Source organism: Amblyomma mixtum, chromosome 2 (genome assembly GCF_055824585.1).
Source record: "Amblyomma mixtum isolate Tamu chromosome 2, ASM5582458v1, whole genome shotgun sequence".
NCBI lineage: Eukaryota > Metazoa > Arthropoda > Arachnida > Ixodida > Ixodidae > Amblyomma > Amblyomma mixtum.
This window is the reverse complement of record NC_143013.1, coordinates 40,871,274-40,886,635: the sequence shown is the minus strand read 5'-3', so window position 1 is coordinate 40,886,635 and position 15,362 is coordinate 40,871,274. Positions and strand designations below refer to the sequence as shown.

The following is a 15,362-nucleotide window of genomic DNA, read 5'->3' as shown; positions in this document are numbered from 1 at the left end:
AGTCGAGCCCAGGATTGCGTATGCGGACCTAATTTTTTATGTTTTCTTTTTTACAAGTGCGCTATTCCGCAGATTTTATTTCCCTGGTTAGTACTTGTTCCTTCAACTAGCAAACATATGTAAGCCTGCAAAGCTCAGGATTCGTTTCGGTAAAGTTCCAAACTCAGGAAAAATTCTAAAATTGCCACATAGATCATACATTGCCTGAACAAAACTCAAATTAGGTTATGACAGAAGCCAACAGCCACAGAAACCAAGGGGCACAGGGGATTTTTTTAATTATTTATTTATTTTGTGGTGTTGATCAATTTAGAATATTACTGAATATGTTATCGCTGAAAGAAAATTGATTAGAAAAGCAGAAGAAAAAACAACCATATGCCGCCGGTGGGATCCGAACCCACGACCTCCGAATTACGCGTCCGGTGCTCTACCTCTGAGCTACGGCGACGGCTGTCAAATCTTCTGCTTTCGGGGGTATTTATGTTTACAAGTAACCTAACCTTGAGAGTGTTCATCAGCGCCACCCACGTTCATAAGCGGCGGACGTAGAACGTCCTGAGTTACCGCAGAGTGTGACGTAGAACGCCATCGAACGGAGAGGGTGGAAGCTGCGTGAGAACCCTCTTATGCCTCCTATGGCATCAAGGCTGCCAGAACCGAGGCCCTCGCTAAGCAATTAAGCAAACAAGGGAAGGGGAATGAGGGGCTCGTTATAAATATGACAGAAGCCAACAGCCACAGAAACCAAGGGGCACAGGGGATTTTTTTTAATTATTTATTTATTTTGTGGTGTTGATCAATTTAGAATATTACTGAATATGTTATCGCTGAAAGAAAATTCATTAGAAAAGCAGAAGAAAAAACAACCATATGCCGCCGGTGGAATCCGAACCCACGACCTCCGAATTACGCGTCCGGTGCTCTACCTCTGAGCTACGGCGACGGCTGTCAAATCTTCTGCTTTCGGGGGTATTTATGTTTACAAGTAACCTAACCTTGAGAGTGTTCATCAGCGCCACCCACGTTCATAAGCGGCGGACGTAGAACGTCCCGAGTTACCGCAGAGTGTGACGTAGAACGCCATCGAACGGAGAGGGTGGAAGCTGCGTGAGAACCCTCTTATGCCTCCTATGGCATCAAGGCTGCCAGAACCGAGGCCCTCGCTAAGCAATTAAGCAAACAAGGGAAGGGGAATGAGGGGCTCGTTATAAATATGACAGAAGCCAACAGCCACAGAAACCAAGGGGCACAGGGGATTTTTTTTAATTATTTATTTATTTTGTGGTGTTGATCAATTTAGAATATTACTGCATATGTTATCGCTGAAAGAAAATTCATTAGAAAAGCAGAAGAAAAAACAACCATATGCCGCCGGTGGGATCCGAACCCACGACCTCCGAATTACGCGTCCGGTGCTCTACCTCTGAGCTACGGCGACGGCTGTCAAATCTTCTGCTTTCGGGGGTATTTATGTTTACAAGTAACCTAACCTTGAGAGTGTTCATCAGCGCCACCCACGTTCATAAGCGGCGGACGTAGAACGTCCTGAGTTACCGCAGAGTGTGACGTAGAACGCCATCGAACGGAGAGAGTGGAAGCTGCGTGAGAACCCTCTTATGCCTCCTATGGCATCAAGGCTGCCAGAACCGAGGCCCTCGCTAAGCAATTAAGCAAACAAGGGAAGGGGAATGAGGGGCTCGTTATAAATATGACAGAAGCCAACAGCCACAGAAACCAAGGGGCACAGGGGATTTTTTTAATTATTTATTTATTTTGTGGTGTTGATCAATTTAGAATATTACTGAATATGTTATCGCTGAAAGAAAATTGATTAGAAAAGCAGAAGAAAAAACAACCATATGCCGCCGGTGGGATCCGAACCCACTTCTTCTTCGTATACCGCCATAAAAGCAATTCAAACGTGGAAGGAGTGAATGTTTAATTTTATAGGCTCAGATGTTTCTTTTAGTTTGAATGGTTCGTTGAGAAATAAGGCAGCAAGCAGAAAATAATTTCTTGCGTGCTTCGTTTTTCCTTTCCTTTGCCTGGCTAGCTACAGGTTCCTAGCTAGCTAAAGGCTAGCTACAGGTGCCGCAGTATTCGCTCGTTACTTTGCCGTACATTGCTTCTTTTTTGCTTAGTTTAAAGCAAATAATTTCACGTTGTATTATTCCGCACAGCTTTCGTTATCGGACCCTCTGTTTAAGGGAAACGAACAATCAGAAGTGCAAACTGCGTGCATAACAACTGATATGAGAGCTTCACAGCGTCCCACACTGTGAAGGTGCAAGGAGTTTCGCGAGAACAAATAGCAATCTTATATTTAAATTATATGCGCACGACGGACAACAGATTTTCGAGTCCGTTATTGTTCCGCAACTAGTGTCCCACTAACGGCAACAAAGCCAACAAATTAAAAAAAAAAAACTTGGAGGACACGCTTGACCTCCGCCTTAAGGGTATAGCGTGATAGCGGTAAGCGGCTAAGGCCATATATGCGGAATGGGTCGTTCTCCACTTGAGAGTCCCTGGGAGTCCTCATACCACTCCTCCTGGCACAGTGGTGCAGCGGTTAAGCGATGCTCCACCGCCATGCGTTGACAGGTGCTGCCATCTATAGGGCTTTTGCGACCCAGGTTGCTTTTACCGAGCAACCTCTCGCGACAAATCACTATTTTAACTGCCAACTGTCACGGTTGTGAGTTTGCTCACAATCCGGTGGGCACATTTTGATGACGTCACTAGGTCACGTGACCTCGGTGGCCCACCTAGGTCGCTTCTCCGAGAATTTCTCGCTCACAACGCCGACATCGGAGAATTTTGTGCAGAACGGGAGTGTTAAAAAAAGTGTAGTCTGGAGAAAAAAAATTGTGATTATTTTAACATCGACTTGTCTGGAAAGTTTGTAGGGCTATCACATAAGATCCAGAAATATTCCGACCAAACACTTCTGATAGCCCGTTCAAAAGCGATAAATTTTCTGAAAGGAGGTAAGAGTTCATACTCAGGTGCATTTTGCATGGTGACACAATAGTGAATCTCGCGCGCCCGTGAAGAAACATGACGTCAAATGACGTGTCTAGAAATAGTACCAACAAGAATCTACAGCTCTTAGAGGCACTGAGAAAACATCCCGCGAGCTCCATAAGGTTTACTCCCAATTAAATCAGCTTTCCGCCGGTTAATTGCGAAATGGCGAATGAAAGCGCTTCAAAACAAGCTCAGGTTTGATAAAGCAGGTGATCTTTTCCCGACGACGACTCGGTCACATAAGAGCACAACCGCGACCTGCTTTCAATCAGTTCTGGCGGGTCTGTTCACAGAAAACACGTGGCGCTGAACAAGCTAACCGGGGTATAGCTTTCATGCTATCTCCCAGAAGACATTCGGCCGTATATTTACAAAGACCACTACAAGGTCAATGACGCGCTATACAGCTGACGCTGCTCACGAGATGCGCTTACGAACGATTCTTCAAAAACCTGTCGCCTGAGAAAACTCACATTTGAGAAGGAAGTGGCTCCCAGGGTCACGACTACAGCACTTCAAAACTGGCAGAGATTATAGGCAAGTGTAATAACTATGCCATGCAATTTTCGGCACACAGCACATCACCTAGAGCGGCGACTAGTACTTCATTGTTTACTTCTGCGTGATACGAAATAGGTGCACAACTCTGAAGAGAACAGACCCGGCGCGCTAACGAACCACGGTCTGCTAAATGTCACACATGAGTCACATTCACTTGAGCAAATATTGAGAATCGCAAAGTGCCGCTAATGGAGCACTTCGGGAACGCAATGAACTATGGCCGCCGCTCCATTGAAAACAGTTTACAAGTCTAATCATGGTATAAATTGGACTGAAAGTACGGAAACGGAGTTTAGTCCTGACGCATAATATCAAGAGCCATCGACGCTGAAAAATATACCAAAGGATTAGTAGGAAAAGCAAAAAAAGTATCACATCAGGTTCGAAAGGCACTCAGCGCTGCAAGCGCTGCAGATGAAATTAAAGTCGGCACCGAGGAAGACGACGTGGGAGTAATGCACAATGTGTACCGTCAAACATCCATTCAGCGCTGCGTATCATTCACACACGCCGCGATGCTGCTGGTGGCGTGCTTCTCTGCCGCGCAATGGAAGGCAAGGCCGAAGTCGGGGCTTAGGTTCAGGGGCTCATTCACCAGCTGCCTGGAACTCTTATCGGCGCTGCACCGGAAGTAGGCGTAGCGGGCGTAAAAGAACTGTGCCTTGGACATCCGGTACAGACTCCAGGCAGGCTTCAGTTGGAACCAGTCGGCCGTCACGGCGCCCGAAGAAAATGTGGACGCCCCCACAGTGGCCGCGGCGATGTGCAGGCCCATCGCTGACGCGACCACACCTCCCGAGCCGAACACACCCCGTCGTCCTGATGTCGAGTTCCGCATGCACTTGCTGGAAATAATTGACACGGAACAAGGCGAAACAGGGGTTAGTCCAGCGTTGCGTGCGTGAGCTGCATCATAATGCTTTGGAGCGGTTAGATTTGTTAAGTTCTCGCAATCTTTCGATTTTTTCACCAACCCCGATTCAGAGATTTTAATGGCAAGCGGCTGCCGGCGCAGTATAAATCTAGACAACATCAAAGCCTTTGACAAATTTTGTCAAACTACGGTAACCACGGCGACCCAATACAACCATCCCCATAAACAGTCTGGACTAAACAGCGTCCGCACTTGGAGCGCTCGTGTCGTCTCTTGTTTCTTCCACTACGTCCTGTGTTTCGCGCAGCTTTAAGTTGAATCTAATTAGCTTTGCCCTGCAACCTGCTAGCCATCCTGATTGCTGAGATGGTAGAACGACCGCCCCGGAAAGGCGGTGTTGCAGGCTTCGATTCACGGACGTGAAAAAATGTTTCAACTGAGAAGCTTCTGAGAAACTTCCCTTTGTAGCCGTACGACTGCACTCAGATGGATGCTAAGAAGTAATTACTCCCTAAGTGACGTCACCTCCACGTTGGAGATTTCCCTCAAGTACACTGGACCAAACACCGCTCCTTCGTCGAGTTGATATATTCGGCCTCTGCCTACCATATGCTAGTCATTAGCTCAATTGGCAGAGCAACTGACCCAGACCGGCTTATTTGAAATGTGCGCGCTATTTAGGAGACAAGACATAATAGGACAAAAGGGCAAGTGAGCTTGCGCTTGTGGTGTGCGTTTATATTACCGCGTACATTTCAGTCATGATTAGTCAACTGGCCCTTGTATAAGCTATTACCCGAGCACAAGGTGGTCCCGTGTGCGATTCCGGGGAAACTTCTGCGAAGCTTCTGAGGAAACTATATAGTTTTCCTTTGAAGCCGTGGGGGCGGGCTTGGATCGATGCTAATGGTGAATATATGGTTTTCGTGGTGCAGTTAAGAGGGATTTAATTGTTGCCGGTTGATTGTGTTACTGCCGACAGCCAGTATCCATATTCTTACGGTGCATAGTTGCTAGGCGAAGACGACGTTGTTTGGACGCTTGGCAGCTCCTGCTCCCCTCCGCCGCTCTTGTTCGCCTACAATTCCACACGCCATGATACCACCGGCTACTCCCCCTTCTACCTGCTCTTTGGCCGCGACCCGTTGCTACCCTTTGACAGCCTCCTGCCTCACGACCCTTCTACCAGCAGTTACGCTTGTGACGCCATTGCCCGTGCTGACGCCGCCCGCCAAATCGCTCGAGATCGCCTCGACGCCTCACAACTCGCTCAGAAACGACGGTACGACCTTCATCACCGTGACGCCCATTACCCTCCCGGCTCCCTCGTACTCCTCTGGCTCCCTGCGCGTCGTGTGGTCCTGTGTGAGAAGTTGCTGCCTCGTTACGTGGGTCCTTACCGCGTGTTGAGGCAACTGAGCAATGTGACGTACGAAATCGCGCCCCTGCAACCCCACACTCCTCGTGCGGCTCCCTCCACACAGCTCGTACACGTTGGCCGTCTCAAGCCCTACCATTCAAACTCCCCACCTTAGGATGCCCAGGGACTGTGCTTCCTTCCGCCCGGCGGAGGAGGGGGGGGGGGGGGGGGGGTAGTGTTACGGTGCATAGTTGCTAGGCGAAGACGACGTTGTTTGGCCGCTAGGCAGCTGACGACGACGAGGACTTTGTGCTGGAGTGATTTGGCTCGGTGTGCTTTCTGATTGTGGCCTGTGCCGTCTGCTGCTGGGCTAACCCCCCGTAATAATATGAGCTTAGGTAGGAGTGAAATAACAGTTTGTTGTCATCGTCATCCGAAGTCTCCCAACAGTGCATCGGATTCAGTCGAAACTCCCGAAACGATACGAGCACAGGAAACGCACCGTATCGTTCGTACAAGGCGTAAACTGCATACATTCGTTAAAACGAAAATTTGGTTTGTTAAAATGTGTGGGCACTTCAATGTCACCCCGAGAGAAGGAATGAAAGAAGAAATGAAAGGAGGGTAAAAGAAAGAAGTGCAGTAGTTTAAGGAAAGGCTCCGGGTTTGATTTCGATTAGCTGATGTTCTTTAGCGTGCCCCGATATAGCAGACCACACGGATGTCTACTGTCATTTTACCTGAATCGAAAATCTTGCTCGGTGGCAACTGATTTGCGTGAAGGGGGAGAGGGTTATGAGTAAAGGAAAGGTGTGTGTGTTCCTGAAGCAGTCTCGTCTAGCAAGCATGGACATTGCAAACCGGCCTGGCGAAAGCATGTGAGGTGTTCATAGACGGGATGATTCTGTTTTCATCTTTACAGCGTTATAAAAGAATGACGCTGCCCGTCACGTGTGTGTTACCACCCATGAGTGTGCGACAGGGCTGCTTAAGTGCGCTCTTCGAGATGCCACACAGATTTCTGTTAGCACTGCATTGCCGTTTAGGTTCCACAACAGCCGAAGAATCAGTGCTGCGAGCTGCAAGTGCCGCGCTGGCGTGGCTGGAAAGCGCAGTCACACCATGGTTGTTGCCTTGTGCGTTCGAGACTACAACTCATGCACAAACCAAACACGAGCGCGGACACTTCCTTCTTGGCACAAAGTATATTTAAAGTAACGCAGGTTCGTCAGCGAAAAGTGGAAGACGACAAAACGGGTCAGTCACTTGCGCCTCATTAGCTCGAAAGCAGAACCGCTCGGCAGTGTTTAGGATCATTAATGTTTTTTTTTTAATTTTCAGTGCGTGCGGAGAGGATTGATGTGGTCATGCGTTGAGGTGTTTAGAGGACATCAGATGTCATTTCACTTACACGCTTCGTGTGGAAACAAACCCTTTTGCCAAACAAGCTCACCTCTTCTGCCCTCAGTTACCGTCCAGGGGCCCTTGTTATTTTAATGGCAAAGAGGCGAAAAGTTTTTTAGCCATGACGCGTTGGAAGCTAGGTGGAAACCGTCTAAAATTTCACAAATTTCCTGATAGGTTCCTCCTCCTGAATCGTTCCGCATGTTATTGTTTATTCAAGAACGTCACCTTTTTTTCTCACTCTAAGAACAAATAACACTAATTTAGCTCGTCCATCCGGTTTACTTATATAAAGGTCGTGGTGAGGTGTTTCGTACTTCGAGAAAAATATTTCAACAGTCTGTGGTGGAAGAATATCGCTAAATTATTAGCAAGAACACACAAATACCTGTGTGGCGAGAAAGGCTTAAATAAAAAATATTTTAAAAATTCGTGTCTGAAAGTTGTACCTTATGCTGCACACCACAACAAAGTAGTTCTCGTTATTTTTGCACGCACTCTTAGCGATCAAAGAAAAGAAGCTGCATGCACACTGACAGCTGTGGCGGAGTTTCGCGGGTGGCCGCTACCAGGCGCTCGCACCGGAGTTAGATGCACGAGGCGCCCATAGACGGCTTGCACCGACGTCAAATCAGCCACTATGTTAGCGAATAAGGAGCACAGCGAGAACTTGGTCGCCGCCTATACTGACTTTAACGTGCAAACAACGAGGGCTCCACCGTCACGGCGTTCCTGACGCCACGCGCGAGCCATCTATACCACAATGTTCCAGAGATTACCTGTAAATTGAGATGGCCTTCTGTGTTTCCTCCGACCATGTTCTTCCATAAGCAACGCTGTACGACATCAAGGTTGCCATGCGGGTGGCGATGACGGGGGCGTCGGCGAGCAGCGGGTCGGTTGTGTTGTTGCTGAGCAGGCCGAATGCGGGAGCAGGCACGTAGATGCTGGTCTCGTTCACAAAGAGAAGGTTATCCCTCGCTCCTTCTTCCAGGTCGTCTCGGAGAAGGGGCATGCCGCGCCGCCATTTTGCCACACCCACTTCGAACTCGAAGCTCGCAGCCCGAAAGTGGTTGCGGATAAACCCCTGAGCGGATAGGCTGGGCACACTGACGTCGCGAACGATGAGGTCGACAGGAAGCAGGAGCGAAAAGTTGCCGACGAAGGCCTCGAACTCTCGTGTGCTGCCTCCGGCCGCCATGAGATGGCGCAGTGGTTCGTAGTTGACCAGAGCTCGTCGAGTCGCCTCGAAGACAGTGCGGAGTTGCGCGTTCTTAGCCGAACTTGTGAGGGCAGTCACGTACGTGGCGCGCCATAGTTCTTGGTAGCCGTACGCATGGGAATTGCAGATGCTCCAGCTCTCTGTCGTGGGAGACTCGAGAACGCTGCCTCGCTGCATAGCGATATTGGTATACAGCGCGAGGTACATCAGCATGTACCCCACGGACAGCGGCTGATTTGAGATGTTCCACTGGCGCTGTATTCTCGAGAGAGAGGTCTCCTTGGCAACGACCAAGATTTTCTCGTCGTCGTAGTCAATGTCACACTCATGAAAAACGGCTTTCAGCAGCGAACTATTTAGGCCACCAAATGAGCTTCCGAGCTCTGTTAAAGTAACACTATCATAATTGTAGGAAGTGTATTGTGTCAGGAACGGAGCCTCCCACTCGATTATCTCCGCGATGGTGTAGTTGGTTCGGAGATGTGCATTAACGAGCGACATAGCGATGGCTGAGCAAACGCCCCCGCAACTAGTCACGAGTTCATTAACTGGCACGTGCTGGTTTTCAAGGAGGAGTTGGTCGCCCGGGTCGAAAATAAACATAAAGAAAAAAGGCAGTTTGTATCGAAACTGTGCTTTTAGGACAAAGCGGAGCATGTCGGCGGAGCTCATCGGGTATCTGGTGTCGCCGATTGCTAAAACAGCTTCGGTGGCGTCTCTGGCACGTAGTTCTGGCCGCCAGAGCTCCCTCAGGCATGATGAGTAAAGCCAGTGAAGAGCGGTAGCAGCCTGCGAGTCGTAAATTTCGGTGCCTCGGATGATGTTTCCGCTGATAGTATTCTAGCAGGGAAGAAAATGAAGAGCAAAGAACACTGATAAATCCTCACACCACTGACATGCAACCTCGTTTATCTGTGATCACATGAAACGTCTGATTCACATTGCTGAAGCTCTGTAGCTTTCTTCAATATTCGCAGAAATGCACATTGGGCCGGACACAACGCGCGATAACCTTCCGTGGTGGCGCAGTGGCTTGACGTTCGGCTGCTTATCTCAAAGTCGCTGGTCTGGTCCCCGGCGCGGCGGCTGTATTTCGATGGAGGCGAAATACAAAAACGCCCGCACCCTGTGCGATGCAGACGCAAGGTAATGAACTACATATGGTCCGAATTACTACGGAGCCCTCCGCTACGGCGTCCCTCACAGCGCAGAGCCAAGTGTGCTTCGGGTCGTTAAACCCTTCAATTTGCGAATTCTTATATTATTCGTGATGTGAAAACAATAAATCACGTATTTAATCATGAACAGAACTGAACTGAACGCATCATTACGAGTCAAAACAAGAAATCACTATAACCATGAAACTTCTGAACAACAAAAGTTACACGATTGTTACGAGTGAGTAACGCGAATGCCTGAGCGCAAGCTGGGATGTGAGAACGAAGAATTTTTCACAAATATATTCTCTTTTTTCTCAAAAAGTCTAACAGCAGGAGGCTAACCCGGACTAGTCCGGACAGCAGGGGGTTTTGGTGGGTTTCTAACTAACCATCTCCGCAGCCGAGGCGAACGCAAGACACTAGGCCAACTGCCACCTCTCACTGTATTACCGTTGCCTTCTTACTCACCTCCTTTAAAAGGCGAGAGGGGATTTCCCTGTCTACATTGCCACCTGTCGCCTCGTACTCTTTCTTCCTCTTCCTTTACCTCTGCTCTTCCTTTAAGTGGGGAGGAGGATTTCCCTCTCTCAACTTTGCCACCTGCCAACCAAGGCAGGCGGCAAGTGGCAGGTCACGCTGCGGACGCCAACTACGAAGAGCTAACGTTTTAAAACGAGAATGGCGGGAATAATGAAGCCTAGACGGGTGGTTCTCCTACAACCCAAGTGTAACTAAAACACCCAGCAGAAACCGTCTTGGAAACTGCTTGCAATTTTATTACGTGTTCGCTAAGAGCGCCCCATCATGGCGCTTGTGAAATATGGTACGCACACTGTCTGCATTTGCGCCATGTTTTAATCACTCTTGCGAAAGGCACAAACTTTAGCGCTAGGCAAGCCGCATGAAAGCCCATTTTATGGAGTTCAAATTCCAAAAATAAAAATAAAAATAATCAGTAAGTGCTATTAGTTTGATTCACGTGGTACCCTAATGGCAGCGAGACTGGTACGTGTGTGTTAATTTCTCCACGCAAGCGAAAAAACGACCTAAATACGATTTGACTACTCAGTATAAAGAAGGTAATAGTCTGCTATCGCTACACTCCCAATCACATATTTCGCCGATGTTTGTTTGACCGACACGGGGCCCACCTAACAAGTTGGGCACGTGTCAACCTGTCCAAGGGGTTGCGGGCAACCTTTAAGCAGGCTTTACGGTGTCGGGGGTCACAACCTTCTCACTGTGTTGTGGGTAGTAGGCTTTATAGCCTGCTGTCAGCATAGGCGTGTCAGCAGGCCTTATAGCCGACTATGAAAAAACTTATGGCAAATACCCAATTGCCGCTTGTGGGCTTCGAACCCACAGCAGTGTGAATAGATCAGCTGCACTGGCATCTCAATTAGACCCCTACGTCGTCGCCGCAGCCGAACATCCCGCGTGTTTCACAGCCAGTCTCTCGCTCCGTGTTTTGGACTTCGTCGTCTTCATCAACTTCCACTTGTGCAACAGAACACACCGCTATCGCACTGTACTCTTCAACCCAGCCTCGAACCGAAACCTAAACCTAAGTGCGAGCGCACCTGATTCGCATTAGCCCTAACCACGCTAAATGGTCAGTAATTTTTATAGCAGTTACATATTGCTCTGATTTCAGAAGCGTTAGCGGATATAAGTAAGACTTCCCATCAACTTCTAACAATTTTGAGCTTCGTGTCTGCCTTAAATGCTTCGCTGCGAGACTCAGAATATGTGCCTGTGGCCTAAGAACTTGCCGCCACTCCTGTACACCACTGGTCGAAAGTATTAAGGCAACAGGGTTCGCTAATCAACCGCTTAGCGAACCTTTCACAGTCCCATCGAATATACAGATTTGTAGACGATGAAGTGAACTCTCTACCAAATTTTTGATTTTCACTTCTACTGTGCCGTTTCATTGCACCTTTTAAATAGGTATACTTTCAATTTCGTGCTTATCCTGTGTGTGTGTATGTAGGCCCGTACTTAGCGCTTTAGAAATGAGCTCAAAGACATCACCCAAGCTGACAGTGGACAATTTCTTCGAGAAAAAAAGAGAATTCGACACCCACTACAAGTGCAGCACCGGCGACCCCAACATAGGTGGCACAAGCGTCTTCAGCATTAATGTTAGCGGAACCTTAAGATCGGCCAGCCTCGTCATTCTTTTTGATCGACAGCAATGTTTCCGTCAACGATATCGGACTTTACGTCGGCAAGTGGCTCGAGAAATCGGCAAATTAGGAGTATTGTGATACTGTAAATAGTCACTATTTTTCGTGCGAGTGCTTTTTGTGTGTGTGAGAAAATAAATGTTCTTTACGAATGAAGTCGTCGGAGTCCTGTGTCATCACCATCATCATCCTCATCAGCCTGATCACGCCCACTGCAGGGCAAAATCCTCTCCCATGTCTCTCCAATTAACACTGTCCTTCGCCAGTTGCGGCCACCGTATTCCCGCAAATTTCTTAATCTTATCCACCCACCTAACTTTCTGTCACCCCCTGCTATGTTTACCTTCTCTTGGAATCCACTCCGTTACCCTTAAGGACCAGCGGTTATCTTGCCTTCACATTACATGCCCTGCCAAAGCCCATTTCTTCCTCTTGATTTCAACTAGGATATCATTAACGCGCGTTTGTTCTCTCACCCACTCCGCCCGCTTCCGATCTCTTAACGTTACACCTATCATTTTTCTTTCCATAGCTCGCTGCGTTGTCCTTAACTTAAGCTGAACCCTCTTTGTTAGCCACCCCGTTTCTGCCCCCTAGGTGAGTACCGGTAGGATACAGCTGTTGTATACTTCTCTATTGAGAGATATTGGTATACTGCCATTCATGATCTGAGAGAACCTGCCATATGCGCTCCACCCCACACTTATGCTTCTAGTTATTTCCCTCTCATGATCCGGATCACCTGTCACTACCTGCCTTAAATAGACATATTCTCTTACTACTTCCAGCACCTGACTACCAATTGCGAACCGCTGTTCCCTTGCTAAGGTGTTGAACATTACTTTGGTTTTCTGCATGCCAATTTTTAGCCCCACCGTTCTGCTCTGCCTGTCTAATTCATTGATCATGCTTTGCAGTTCATGTCCTGTGTGACTCAGCAAGGCAATGTCATCAGCGAATCGCAAATTACTTAGGTATTCTCCACTAACTGTTATCCCCAACTGTTCCCATTTCAGGCCCCGGAATACCTCCTGTAAACAGGCAGTGAATAGCACAGCCGAGATCCTGTCTCCCTGCCTGACACCTTTCATTATTGGAATTTTATTGATGACTTTATGGAGAACTATGGCAGCTGTGCAATCGTTATAAATATCTTCCAATATTTTCAAATAATGCTCTTCGACACCCTGATTCCGCAATGCCTGCATGACTGCTGAAGTTTCTACTGAACCGAATGCTTTTTCGTAATAAATGAACGCTATATATAGGGGCTGGTTATATTCTGAGCCTTTCTCAATCACCTGATTGATTGCGTGAATATGGTCTATTGTCGGGTATCCTTTACAAAAGCCTGCCTGTTCATATGGTTGATTGAAGTCTAAGGCTGTCCTGACCCTATTAGCGATTACCTTAGTAAATACCTTGTAGGCAACAGAAAGTAAGCTGATCGGTCTGTAATTCTTCAAGTCCTTGACGTCTCCTTTCTTATGAATTAAGATAACGTTAGCGTTTCTTCAAGCTCTAGGTACGCTCGAGGTCACAGGGCATTGCGTATACAGGGTGGCTAGTTTTTCGAGCACAATCTCTCCTCCATCCTTCAACAAATCTGCTGTTATCTGATCCTCACCAGTTGCTTTCCCCTTCTGCATTGCTCCTACGGCTTTCTTTACTTCTCTTCGGCTCTATTAAAGCAGAAAAATGACTACGGTATTGCTTCAGCACACATTCTCTTTCTTTTTATTCTTTTTACCAGCGCATAACACCCCCTGAAAATTATTTCTGGCTATACCACTGTTTCAGGGATGCATTAAGTGTCCACTGAACGACTTAATTTAAAACCCTATGTCGTTAAAAACTTGACCAGTGTGATGGGTCAGCGTTATGCTAGCTCTGAGATGTCGCTGCGGCTCACCAGTATGTCGTTGGCGACTCCTTGCTGCACGTAGCGTCCCTCGATGGCGTTCTTGCAGACGTACGCGAAGAAGTCTCGGCAGGGCGAAACGCTGTTGTCGATGACGGCGAACAGCTGGGCCGCCTCGCGAGGGCAGCAGAAGGGCTCGTCGGTGGCGTTTTTCCCGCCCGCTTTGGGAAGCTGCCTGAGGGCCATCCAGACGAGGCTGACGACGGCGACCCCCAGCCCGCCAGCGATAGTTGCGAACATGGACGCTTTTCTTCCTCGAAGACGCGGCGGGGAAACAGCCGGAGGAGAGGCTGCCCCGACCGGGCTGGCAGCTTCCATCTTCTTCTTTCTTCTCCTCACAGGCCGCCCTCGCGCGCGCCTGCCCGATGAGCTTTGGAAGCAGTTGAATTAATTAATGAATAAATTTATTCAGAACTAAAGAGTCCACTGCGGTTGGGTAATGAACGAGAACGGAGTCGCTATTAAGTTATCGAATCTCGTTCCTGAGCGTCTTGCTTCGTCAGGTGACGCCGGGCCAGCTGTCTCTGATATTACTTGGCCACCACTATACCGATGCCTTGTACGCCTACTGGGCCGGGAACGTTGCCGAAAGCGCAGTGTCCAACGCCTACGAAGGCTCCAGACAAAAGCCATGGCCCGTACCATGGCCAAGATCTGCAAGTGATTGCGATGCTCATGTCCTTCATGAATGCCGTGTGTGCTGTGCTTTCCAGCCTGCGCACGCCAGCAGCACACAACGCTCTGCAAGTACTGGACGCGCTACATACAGATCTTGTGGCTCAGCTGAACTGCGATCGTAGTCAATGAACTGCAGCCTTCGGGCTGCAGTTCATTGACTACGATCGCAAGTGTCCAGAAGCAGCACATAACTCAGATACACAGACTTCAACAAAGTCAAACGAAGTAGATCCATTTCGACCGCCTAAAGGTTGTTTGACATGATGCGATTGTAGCCGCAGAGTCCTCCTGCATTCGTTGTGACGTAGCTGTATAGCAAGTTCGTTTTTTTTTTCTTCTTCTTGTTCTCCCTCACTATTTAATTGTCGTTTTTTTTTTCGTTCACGTCATGGATGCCGTCCCTCTGCACACCTCCCGCATTTTTTTTATCAGTTTGCCATAAAGCATAAGTTCAGAAATGGGGAATGGAATGCATGAGATAAAAAGCTAAAAGAAAGAATGAAGACTACATTTTGCCTTCCACGGTCCTGTTACTCGGGTGTCATCTTTTTCCTCGAAGGATTTCTAGCTCAAAGCTCTAAAGCTGACGCTGAAAAATAGGACAGGTCCAGACTGCCTCCTAAGCCTTTGGTGATTGTCTTCTACTACTTCTGACTCAGAGTAAGCAGGCTGCCTCTTACTGCGGAAAAAAATACGAAGGAAATTGGTCGGTCTCCTTGCAGTAAATGAGTGTGCATGCAATATTATTTACTGTAATGTTAAAGGGAATCCGTCAAGGTGGAGTAGGTTTAAAAAAGGAGTAATTATTCATTAGTATCTATTGAAGTGTAGATATATGGCTAAAAAAGAGAGCCGTACAACTTTTTCAGAGACTTCGTTATGAAAAAATTCGTCCTTGTCCGGGAATCGAACCTGGCACCACCACCTGTCCGCGACAGTCGCTTATCGATAAATTTGTTG

General features: G+C 48.0%; 1 protein-coding gene across 1 annotated transcript; it reads right to left on the bottom strand.

The window, feature by feature from the left end:
* Nucleotides 1-4,078: 4,078 nt before the first annotated feature.
* On the bottom strand, nt 4,079-14,357 carry LOC149359099 (uncharacterized). Its single transcript, XM_089567610.1, has 3 exons — nt 14,336-14,357; nt 13,716-13,899; nt 4,079-4,439 (listed from the first exon to the last, which is right to left on the bottom strand). The coding sequence occupies exons 1-3, from the start codon at nt 14,355-14,357 to the stop codon at nt 4,079-4,081; spliced, it is 567 nt and encodes a 188-aa protein (XP_089423736.1).
* Between the last annotated feature and the right edge of the window lie 1,005 nt (nt 14,358-15,362).